Source organism: Triticum dicoccoides, chromosome 7B (assembly GCF_002162155.2).
Source record: "Triticum dicoccoides isolate Atlit2015 ecotype Zavitan chromosome 7B, WEW_v2.0, whole genome shotgun sequence".
Lineage (NCBI taxonomy): Eukaryota > Viridiplantae > Streptophyta > Magnoliopsida > Poales > Poaceae > Triticum > Triticum dicoccoides.
This window is the reverse complement of record NC_041393.1, coordinates 659,710,445-659,722,498: the sequence shown is the minus strand read 5'-3', so window position 1 is coordinate 659,722,498 and position 12,054 is coordinate 659,710,445. Positions and strand designations below refer to the sequence as shown.

At 51.9% G+C, this 12,054-nt stretch overlaps 1 protein-coding gene across 1 annotated transcript in view; it reads right to left on the bottom strand.

The window, feature by feature from the left end:
- Positions 1 to 1,264: 1,264 nt before the first annotated feature.
- LOC119341095 (nuclear transcription factor Y subunit C-4-like) overlaps positions 1,265 to 12,054 on the bottom strand; it is an 11,739-nt gene continuing 949 nt past the window's right edge. Inside the window, exon 2 of the mRNA XM_037612985.1 lies at positions 1,265 to 2,302. Coding sequence (XP_037468882.1) covers positions 1,482 to 2,252 — 771 coding nt within the window. The 5' untranslated portion in view covers positions 2,253 to 2,302 and the 3' untranslated portion in view covers positions 1,265 to 1,481. The remainder of the gene's footprint in view (positions 2,303 to 12,054) is intronic.

The window sequence follows — 12,054 nt, the reverse complement described above, 5'->3', positions numbered from 1 at the left end:
ATGATGCGTCAACTGAAGGCGTCCCTCTCGGCGATGAAGTGTCGATGGTGTGTCTTGCCGGAGAAGTTGACGTCGATGTCGCTTAGGGCATCTCTAAGGCGGGCATGCAAACCGCCCGCATCCGTCTAGATCGCATTGTCTGGATCGCAGGAGCCATCCAACACGGTCCTATATCAGTCCACGGGACGGGCCGGACACGATTTTCCCGCAAAACGGAGAGAAAAGTGGGGGAGCTTTGCGGGAGTCCAAACACGCGAAGCGTATGAATCCGACACCCCAGGCCCATCGAAAATCCTTCCCGGACCTCGTGACTCCATCCCCGTCATTTTTTCCCTTCCTTCTTTCTCTCTTGCCTTCGACGCCGCTCCACCTCCCCGGGATTTTTTTGCCCTGAAATCTAGGGGCAGGGGAGGGTTCTTTTTTGGAATTTTCTTTACGAGTACAATAGAAGGTCAAGTTTATTTTTAAAAATAATTTTAGGTTTTCTGACATTTTAATTAAATTACCTCCTCCGTTCCAAATTTACGAGTACAAAGTTGAGTCACTTTTTTTTTGGAACGGAGGGAGTATTGGTTTCCGTGCAGCAAGAATGTTTATCTCTCTGAATAAAGGTTAGTGCCAATTAGCAGCAGCCAAGTCAATCTTCTGACGATCTTTTTTTTTTCTAATAATGTTGTTTACCCTGGCCCTGTGTAGTTCTTGTTGGAACGAGTCATCAAGCGTCACTTGGTCCCGGGATTGTTCGGCTGGACACGAGCATGTTAGAGATACTGGCACCCCACATGGCCGGCCGGCATCAAGCTACTCACAGAACGAGACCGACCGACTTGTGATGGCAGACGTGGACGGAGACAGTGCTGAGGCAAAAAACGGCATGGCCTTTTCACTCTCTGCGTCACCGTCACCCCACATGGCCGATGGAAAATATACAGCTTTTCTGTCATCACGATAAGCCACATTGTGCAAAAACAGGATCCAAAATTAAGATAAATTCCCAATTCAGTCAGTTCACTTGTCATGCTTCAGCTGAATGACCAGTCATATCTACTGTAACTTCGCAAAAACACCATTGCACATTCAGTTCACACACTTCAGCTGGAGATGCAACAGGATCTTAAATGTCCAGTGCAACACGATAGGAACCGCAAGCAAACGGAAACATCACCAGATGCCACTAAACGTCGCATACATGCCGAAAAGCATCACCAGCTGCCAGCATTTTACTAGTATCTTGGAATAACGGAACGGACACGCTATGGTAAAATTTCAACAAATTAGTCTCTAATCATATAACCCTTTTGTAAGGGCACCACCACCACGACAGAAACAAAATTCCACGAAGTAACTAGTAAATCTCTCCCATATCGACAGACAAAAAGAAACCATCATATAATCTATTGCGAAACCTGAAAATTAGTTTGGAACTTCGGATGTCCTGGCTAAGCTGACGATGCTGAATCCGGTGGTTGCTCACAATGTTGTCAGCCGCTTTCAGATTGATGTTGCTCCGCATGAGGGCCCTGCTGCTGTTGCTCCTGAGGATCTTGCCACACATACGGCAGATGGCCCTGCTGCACCTGTTGGCCACCGTACCCCATCACCGCACCTGGCACCTGCTGCGGATAGTAGTACGGGTACGGCGTGTCCCCCAAGAGCGGCGGCTGCCCGGCCCTGGGAATCCCAACCCCCTCCTCCCTCATCTCGTCCCTGGGGATTATGTCCACCAGGAAGTCGTAGATGTCGGTCCTGCTGATGGCGGCGGCGATGTCATTCTTCTGCAAGGTCCGGCGCTTGTTCTCCTCGGTGTGCATCCACGACCTCAGCGTCAGCTCCAGTATGAATATCTCACACGCTTTCGCAAAGACCACCGGGGCCTCGGCAGAGATCATGCGGACATCCTCGTCGGCCTTCATGATCTTCTTTATCCTGGCGAGTGGCAAGGTGTGGTTCTTGAAGTCGGTGGCCTGATCAACCTCCGACAGTCGTTCGGCCCAGAACTGCTGCAGCTGCCTCTGCTGCTGCTGCTGGAGCTGCTGCTGAAATTGCTGCGCTTGCTCGTAGATAAGCTGGTTTTGAGCGTTGAGCTGGGCTGGATTGGCAGGGAATGGTGATGCTGGCTGTGAACCGGCAGGAATGATACCAGGAGCTACCGCTATTGTTGCTGCACGTGGATAGGCTGAGGCAGGATACACTTGTGATCCACCAGCAACGACATCACCCGTTGCAGGCTGAGGTTGTGAAGACGGTTCCATGTCGACTGCTTGATCTTGCTTGTGTCCAAGAACCTATGGTCTTTCTTGCACTGAAAATAATAATGGAAATTGTTAATCAACTCGATCTTTTAAAGTAAAACAATCTTAAAGACAGTTAGATAGTGCTAGCCTCCTAAGTCAGAAAATAGAACTTTGTGCAGCTTCTTTAGATGACTTTGATCATTATTGGTCCTTTAGGACCAGGGGCACCACAAATAAGATGTAACAGAAGAGAAGATGCTAAATATGTGGTGACTTAGAATGGCTGTTAAAATGTAGTCAGATTAGTTTGTTAGTTTTTTCTGGTGCATTTTGGTTTTGCATGCGCATTTCCAATAATTTAACTATGCAATTTGCTGCTCTGGTGCTGTTACTAAGAACTGATCAGTTTCTGAACTAGCAGATAATTATCTTCATAAAGTAATTCCAGCGTATGAAACGAATGACCTCATGTAAGGTGTGTCCCTAAACATACATCTAAATTAAATTACACTCAGCAATAAGAGTTCTGATTATAAGATAGGCACTGAATTATGTATAAGATTATAACATACAAAGAGATTAGATTGTACAAGCAATCGATAGTGGCAATGGGGATTCCTAACTGCAGACGCAGGCCAGGTTCTCCGTAAAGCACACATAGCTAGAGAGTGGATAGCTAAGTTGAATATGCCCACTAGATGGTTCCGATATTGATCCAGATCTTGGGGTCACGTTCTTCCTACAACCTGATGATATACCAACCTAAGAAGAATCCTACTACCTATCAGACCGTGACAACCATGCTTTGGTGCATCAATTTCTGTGCCTAGTGGCTGCGCCGATGATTGTTTATCAGATTTGTGACGCCTGATTAGAAAAGTGACAGCAGCTTACACTGTATTGAAATTTAGGTCTAGAATTCTAGAGAATAGCAATCGCGGGATCAGAAAGCTCTAAGTTTGTACCAAACCAAATGACTAGACTTATGCAAACACGGATCTACTACATAGCTAGATTGACAAGTGAGAAAAAAATCAAACAAACCTGTAAATACCAGTGCAATATAGATTTCTTACGAACCTAAGAAATTCTCTTTTCGATCCGCCCAAACCTTGGCAAAGAAAACGGTATATATATACCTTGATGGCAAGAGACGACAAGGCGGCACAACTATAGGACAAGCATGATTGCAACATACTAATATGGAAAGCAATTAAAGATGTAGGCTGTCCTACTCCTTTTGACACCTTCTAGAGGTTTATGGAAAGCATAGTTTTGATACATTCACCAAGCATGGATTTGCCATTATTTCACGATAAAAAATAATCATGTGGTGTGCACAAACTTATTTATTTCGATTAATTACGCCAATTGGTGGCCTGCAAGAGACTCGCGTATTCCCATTTCTCCATGATAAAGAAGGCACTCAACAATAAGGTTTGTTGTATTCGACTATTAGCTTGAGATTTGTAGTGGACCATGCATAAGTAAACTAGAACACAATTGGCCCAACCAGTACACTATACACTATCTCAATTTACTCTTTCTTGCCATAATCTCATATCATAATTGATGGGCTAATAATTCTAAGGAGAAATTGTCAAGGACCTCGGTGCCCAAGACAGCAGGACCTCGACTACGTAGTTCGTAGTCTCGGTTGATAGGAGCGCTAGGGTTTTTGCCTAACTGCTCAATGGTGCAGGAGAAGAGATTAGGAGTAGAGGAGGAGGTAGGAGATAATGATTTATTGCCTGCGTCCAAGGGTGCAGATTACAGGATATATAAAGGCCTTATGGGCTTCTAACAAACTAGGAAACTAACTACTCCTGGACTCCTAACAAACTAGGAAACTAACTATTCCTGGACTCTAGGAACCAACGTAGGATCAGGACTCCTTGTCCCGATCATGCCTCGCCAGCTGTGGCCGTCGGCTGCTGCCCCTGGGCGCGCGACCCGCGCCTGTACGCAGCGCCCCACATGACATCTCTCCCCCCCTCGACGAGCAGCTCGTCCTCGAGCTGAAAAGCGGGGTAGCGCTCGACAAAACTGTCAAGATCCTCCCATGTAGCTGATGATGCTGCTTCACCCTTCCAGTGGACGAGCAGCTGGCGAACGCCGCGTGCTAGTCGTGCACGAGTCACGCGCTCCGGTTCTGGAACAGCCGCCCCGTTGTGGATCGGAGGCAATCCCGGTGGTGCAGTTGGAGGCGTGCCGAAGAACTTCTTGAGGAGGCCCACGTGGAACACGTCATGGAGGCGCGAGCGTGCCGGAAGCTCAAGGCGGTAGGCCACGTCGTTGACGACCTCTGAAATGCGGTACGACCCATAGAAGCGTGGCTTGAGCTTGCCCCTGGTTGGCAGGTTGGGAGAGGACGCGGCGCGCTGGCGAAGACGAAGCCAGACCCAATCGCCCACGTCATGCCGAATGTCCCGATGGCGTCTGTCGTAGTAGGACTTGTAGACCGCTTGTGCCTGCTGTAGACGATAGCGGACGTCTGCGAGTAACTCGTCGCGCTCCGCCATGCTCCTGGCCACTGCGGCCACCCGTGTATCGCCCGGCTCGTAAGAGCGAATAGTGGGAGGGTCACGGCCATACACAAGCTTGAACGGAGTTTCTTGGGTTGATGTCTGGTAGGCGGTGTTGTATATGTACTCGGCCCAGGGAAGCCATCGGAGCCACTGCCTGGGACGATCCCCGGTGAGACAACGGAGATACATCACAATGATCTTGTTAGCAGCCTCCGTTTGGCCATCCGACTGTGGATGAAACGCCGTCATCATGTGTAGCTTGGTCCCGGTGAGGCGCATGAGCTCCCGCCAAAAAGCCGAGGTGAAGACGGGGTCGCGGTCAGAGACCATGGACTGCGGGACGCCATGGAGACGCACAATCTCAGCGAAGAACACCTGCGCCACTGATTCCGCCGTGTACGGGTGGGCCAGCGCCACAAAGTGGCAGTACTTGCTGAAGCGATCCACCACGGTGAGGATAACAGACTTCCCGCCCACACGAGGGAGCGCTTCTACGAAATCGATGCCGACGTCAGTCCACACGGCTGTGGGCACCGGCAGTGGCAGCAGCAGACCGGCGGGGTGCAAGTGCTCGGACTTGTACCGCTGGCAAGTACCACAGGCACGGACATACTCCTGCACCGTCTTGCGAAGGTTAGGTGCGTGGAAGTCGCGGCGGAGACGATGCAGCGTGCGCAAGACGCCTTCGTGTCCGTCATCGTGCACTGCGGTGAGAAGCTCCTGGAGTAGTGGAGACGTTGGCGGGATGTAGAGGCGGCCGTTAAAAGTGACGAGGCCGTCGGAGAGCGCCCACGGCAGCTGCCGAGCGCCTGCCGTGATATCCTCGCGCAACGCGACGAGTGCTGGATCGGTGGACGAAGCGTGCCGTAGGCGGTCGATGAAGTCGAAGTGAGGACCAGATATAACCATGACCCCCGTCTCTTCCGTGTCGCGGCGGGAAAGGGCATCCACCACCGTGTTTGTACTACCGGCCTTGTACTCCACAGTGAAATCGAACCCCAGTAGTTTGCCGACCCAGTGGTGCTGCGGAATGGTTGCCAAGCGCTGGTCAAGGAGGAATTTGAGACTGTAGTGGTCGGTTTTTACCACAAATTGGCGCCCCCAGAGGTACGGTCGCCAATGGCGAATAGCGAGCACCAGGCCAATGAGTTCTCGTTCATATGCCGCCAGAGAACGGTGACGAGGCGCGGCCGGCCGGCTGAAGAAAGCCACCGGGTGCTGATCCTGGAGAAGGACGGCCCCAAAACCGTATGTAGACGCGTCACACTCGACGATGAACGGCCGTGTGAAATCGGGCAATGCGAGCACGGGAGCCGTGGTGACCGCCGTCTTGAGGGCGGTAAAAGCTGTTGCCGCCTCCGGCGACCATGAGAAGCCGTCCTTGCGAAGCAGGGCCGTCAGGGGCGCGGCGACCACGCCAAACTCCTTGACAAACTTGCGGTAGTACCCTGCAAGACCGAGAAACCCCCGGACCGCGCGCGCCGAGCGAGGCTGCGGCCAGTCGGCCACGGCCTGCACTTTTTCCGGATCCATGGCCACTCCGGCCGCGGAGATGGTGTGACCCAGGTAGGAGATCGACTCGACGGCGAACGAGCATTTGGACCTCTTGACGAAGAGCCGGTGCTGGCGCAGTACGGTAAAGATGGTGCGCACATGGCGAAGATGATCGGCCCACGACTCGCTGAATATGAGGATGTCGTCGAAGAAGACGAGAACGAAACGACGCAGGTACGGCCGCAGCAGATCGTTCATGAGTGCCTGGAACGTCGCCGGCGCTTTGCAGAGGCCGAACGGCATCACCAGGAACTCGTAGAGGCCGTCGTGGGTACGGAAGGCAGTCTTTGGGATGTCCTCCGCACGCATCCGCACCTGGTGGTAGCCGGAGCGTAAGTCGAGCTTGGTGAAGAAACGAGCGTGCCGGAGCTCGTCGAGGAGTTCGTCCACCACCGGAATTGGAAACGCATCCTTGATGGTGATGGCGTTCAGGGCGCGGTAGTCGATGCAGAAGCGCCAGGACCCGTCGGGCTTGCGGACCAGCAGTACCGGCGATGAGAATGCGGAACGACTTGCTCGGATGATGCCCTGGGCGAGCATGGCGGCGCACTGACGCTCCAGCTCGTCCTTGTGCGCGGCCGGGTAGCGATACGGACGGACGGCCACCGGGGCGGAGCCTGGCAGCAGGGTGATGCCGTGGTCGCGGCTGCGGAGTGGTGGTACGCCGGAGGGTTGGGCGAAGATGCCGTCAAACTCGGTGAGGATGGCGTCGAGGAAATCGCGGCCATTGCATGATTGCAGGGCTGGCCCGTCCGGTCCGGCAAGGCCGCGCCAGCAGACCCGATGGCCCCTCCGCCAGAACGTCATGGAGAGGGCGCGGAAATCCCATAGGATCGGTCCAAGCGTCGCCAGCCATTGCGTGCCCAAGATGACGTCGTAGCCTGCGAGCGGCAAGGCGAGAAAATCCTCCGAGAACGCCTCCTGGTCGATGCGGAAGGAGACGGCGCGGTATGCGCCCTGGCACGGAACACGCTCGCCGTTGGCCACCGTGACACGCATCTTCTCGGTGGTGGGGGATGGCAGTGTAGCACGAGCGGCCGCCTCCTCAGCGATGAAGTTGTGGGTGGAGCCTGAGTCGATCAGGGCGAGGAGGGAGACACCCCCGAGGGTGACATGCATCTGCATGGTCTCGCTCGTGCGCACGCCGGAGATCGCGTGGAGCGAGATCCGAGGGTCGGCCGGCGAGGCATCAGCGGTGGCGGAGGCCGTGTCGTCGTCGTCGTCGTCCGGCGCCAGGTCGAGGAGGAAGATGCGCTGGCAGACGCGGTTGTGGCCCCTGCCAAACTTCTCATTACAATTGAAGCATAGGCCCAGGCGACGGCGTTCCTCCATCTCTGTCTGTGACAGGCGTTTGATTGGGCGCCCTTCCGGCAGACTAGGTGCAGGGGGTGCGGCTGGTAGAGCCGGTACGGGGGGCGCGAGGCGTGGTACGGGCGCCGGCAGGATGCCCTTCTGCTGAAAACGCACCGGTGGTGCGGAGGTGAGCGCGCACTGGTCGCGCAGCTCCAACTTGCGGGCGAGGCTCATGGCGACGGCGAGGGACTGCGGGTTGTGGATTTCCACGTCGAGGCTGAGGGGTGGCTGGAGTCCCGCGGTGAAGATCTGAACCTTCTGTGTCTCTGATAAGATGCCTGCCCGGGGGAGGAGCGCCTCAAACCGCTCCTGGAAGTCGACTACGGACGTTGTGCGCTTGCACGCCATTAGTTCGCCCAGCGGGTTAGCGCGTAGAGGTGGCCCGAAGCGGAGGTTGAGCAGCTCGGAGAAGCGGCGCCACGGCGGAGTGCCCTCGTCACGCTGGACCTGCATGTACCACAGCTGGGCAGAACCCTCAAGGTTGTAGGACGCCATCCAGACTTTTTCCTCCTCGGCGATCCGTTGTTGATGGAAGAAGGACTCGCATCTGTTGAGGAAAGCGAGCGGATCTGACTTGCCGTCGAACTTGGGGAAGTCCATCTTCTGAAACCGGGGCGGGCGATCATTGTGGTGCTGCCCATCGTGGGCGCCGGCAGTGCTCGACGAGGAGGTAGACTTGTCCTTCTGGAGCGCGGCGACGGACGTCTGCAGGGACGCCACCGTTGCAGTCAAGGCCTCGATCATCGTGGCCAGATCAGCGGTGGTTGGTTCTGCCATGCCGGAAGTGACCGAGGCGGCGGCGGATGGTGGCGATGGAGGTGTGCTTGGCGCGGACGCAGGGGTGGCGGCGGGCTGCGGATGGAGCGCGGACGGGGAAGAGGATCGCCTGGAACCTGATACCAAGTTGTCAAGGACCTCGGTGCCCAAGACAGCAGGACCTCGACTACGTAGTTCGTAGTCTCGGTTGATAGGAGCGCTAGGGTTTTTGCCTAACTGCTCAATGGTGCAGGAGAAGAGATTAGGAGTAGAGGAGGAGGTAGGAGATAATGATTTATTGCCTGCGTCCAAGGGTGCAGATTACAGGATATATAAAGGCCTTATGGGCTTCTAACAAACTAGGAAACTAACTACTCCTGGACTCCTAACAAACTAGGAAACTAACTATTCCTGGACTCTAGGAACCAACGTAGGATCAGGACTCCTTGTCCCGATCATGCCTCGCCAGCTGTGGCCGTCGGCTGCTGCCCCTGGGCGCGCGACCCGCGCCTGTACGCAGCGCCCCACATGACAGAAATGTACAGAGATTAGGAAGGTTTCTATCAGTGCATTTCTGAGGTAGTTATAAATAATTGCGAATTCGTCAAGTAAATTTTAATTTTTTATAACAATCTAATCAGTTAAGTTATTTTGTGAGTATACAAAAACCTGGCAGTACTATCTCTTGGAAAAAATGCCTCCTACAGAGGTTTATCCATGGAAAGATGCCGCCTGACACATGAATGTATCGCTCTCGACAAAATGAGCCACGACAACCATGCATATAGGCATAGGACACAGGGTAAAGTTGATGTACTTGTTTCGTATAAATAATGTGCTTCGTATTGTGTGTGCCAACTAACATGTGCATAATTGGATTTTGAAAAAAAATCAAGATATAAAATTTTCGAATCTTCAATGATTTTCCTAACTTACTGCCAACTCAATGATGTTTTTCCTTTGAGTGAACTGAATATTCTGACATAAGCAACAAGAGGAGGAAAAACTTGTAGGGCAAGCTTGGGGTCAAACCACACACACACAAAAAAAAAATCCTTGTGTCTCTAAATACATTATATGAACGTGTATAATATGATTCTCCCCTAAATGCAGTTAGTAGGAAATCAACAAATTTACCAAATTACAGAGTGGCAAGCAGGTGAGTAAACGAATGTCAGTAAAAACTAACTACAGAGTAAGAACAAATGTACAAGGGGGGAATTTGACTAATTAAGCTGACTGCCCCAATTTGACCTGGACGACAGGGCTTTCCGACAATACTGTTTTCAGCATTCAAGCTATCTTCAGATTAAATTCGATGCACTTTATGTATCAAATGTGGAAAGTAATATACACACCAATCATGTGTACAAGTGCCAAGAAGGGAACTAATCAGACTATGAGGGTTTTACAACAGCTTTCGTTTTAAGAATGGCATACAAAATTAGTTGTAATGATGCTGCACATTCACAAACCTTGATGGATTTTGGGGGCGCTGAAGGTGTTTTGCCGTGCCGGTACCAAGGTCTACCTCTAAGCACGACGAAGCATAGGAGAGTTGAGATGCAGCCCATCCTTGAACAGGCAAGATCAAGGATTAAGCCATGGAAGGGGAAGCTGCTTAACAGGCCAGGCTTCCTTCCTTTGGTTAACTCGGTCCTAACTGCTATTGCAACTTATTATCTGACGTGCTTTGCTGCGGATAAATGGGCCTCCAAAAAGCTTGACAAGTTAAGGCGGAGTTTCCTTTGGGCTGGAGAGGAAGAGGCCAACGGAGGGAAATGCATGGTGAACTGGAAGCAATGTTGCACTCCAAAAAGGTTTGGAGGGCTGGGAATCAATAGCACTGAGGCATTTGGAAGATCGCTAAGACTGAGGTGGCTTTGGTATGAGTGGGATGATATGGAAAGGCCTTGGAAAGGAACGCTGGTACCGTGTTATTCAACGGACAAAAACCTCTTCGCTGCTTCTACCTCCATCTCTGTTGGCAATGGGCAGATCACTGGCTTCTGGCACAAAAGATGGCTCGATCGGGAGTCGCCCAAAGAAATTGCACCAGACGTGTTCCCTTTAGCTTGGAGGAAAAACCTGAATGTTAGGGAAGCTCTGAATGAGGGAAGGTGGATGCGTGGAATTCAATGGATGTCTACTGAGAACCCAATTCACCAATTCATCAGGTTGTGGGAGAAGGTGCAAGCGATCCATTTGACTAGTGAAAGGGATAAAATCTCATTGGAAGCTCTCCAGCAATGGTTGTTACTCGGCCAAGTCAGCTTATGATGCTCAGTTCATCGGCCGGATAGAGCAGCCCCACCTTGGCATGGTTTGGAGGACTAAGGCTGAGCCGAAAGTCAACTTCTATACCTGGCTGCTACTGCAGGACAGAAACTGGACGGCCGACAGACTTGGGCGCCTGGGATGGCCGCACAGTCCAGTGTGCCCTCTATGCAATCAGGCTCCGGAGACGGCTGTGCATCTGCTCCTCCATTGCCCGTTTGCCAAGGGGCTCTAGGTGGCCGCAAGGAGCACACAGCAGCGGGTCGCTTATATTGCTCTGGGAGCAACACCTATTCGATCCTGGTGGCGTAAGATTAATACAGGAACTGCAAGAGAGGCAAAGCAAGAGCAAGTAACATCTGCTGTACACGTTGCCTGGATCATATGGAAGGAAAGGAACCGACGGGTCTTCCAGGCGACAACCGCCCAAGCTCCTGCTCTGTTGCAGCTGGTGATGGATGATGTTTCCCTCCTGAAGGAGGCCTTCCGCGAGTAGTCTCGTCAGGAAGTGGAGTAATCAACTCATGTCTGATTGATCTTTTTTTTCTCCTCTTTCCTTCCCTCATAATAACTTCGGTTCACAACTGTCTGTATCTAATCTTTTCCCCTACTATATATAATGCAATGGCAGAGCTCCTGCCTTTTCCCGTCAAAAACGAATAGCAGCTCCAAAAGTTAGACGAGGTATGGGCAGAAAAAGAAGCCCGGACAATGGCGCAAGCTCAAATCTACATGAAGAACGAAGCGACAGGCCCATTCCTCCTCCCTCGTGCAATTCTTCACCAGACATGACTACATGAGGATCACAGCCCACATAGCCATACAGACCCCCGATTCCAGAGAAGCTCTCACGCACAGAGTAGAAACGCCGGGGAAATTGCGCACACCGATTAATAGACAAAGAAGTCCAGGTCATAGGAATCAAGAACTGGATATTCAAACACTTACTCAAAAGCGAACTATTTCCATCAGAATACAAGATTATTCTGCCAGTATCGAAAAACCTGGTTTTTCCATGGGAAGATGGCGCCTGCCACATGAACGTACCACTCGACATATAGGCATAAGACGCAGCGCGAAGTTGAGGTGGTTGTTTCGTATAAACAATGTGTTTCGTACTGTGTGTGCCAACTAGCATGTGCATATCTGTATTTTATAAGAAAAAAGAACAGCATGTAAGATCTTGGAATCTTCAATGATTTCCCAAACTTGCTGCCAAGTGGATGGTGTATTTCCTTGGAGTGAGCTGGATTTTTCTGACTTAACTTGTTTCCATTGTCCACTTTGGTAGGGATCAAATCAAAGACACCCATCATGCATCGGTGTTTCTACTTAAAGTAGATGAATGGGTA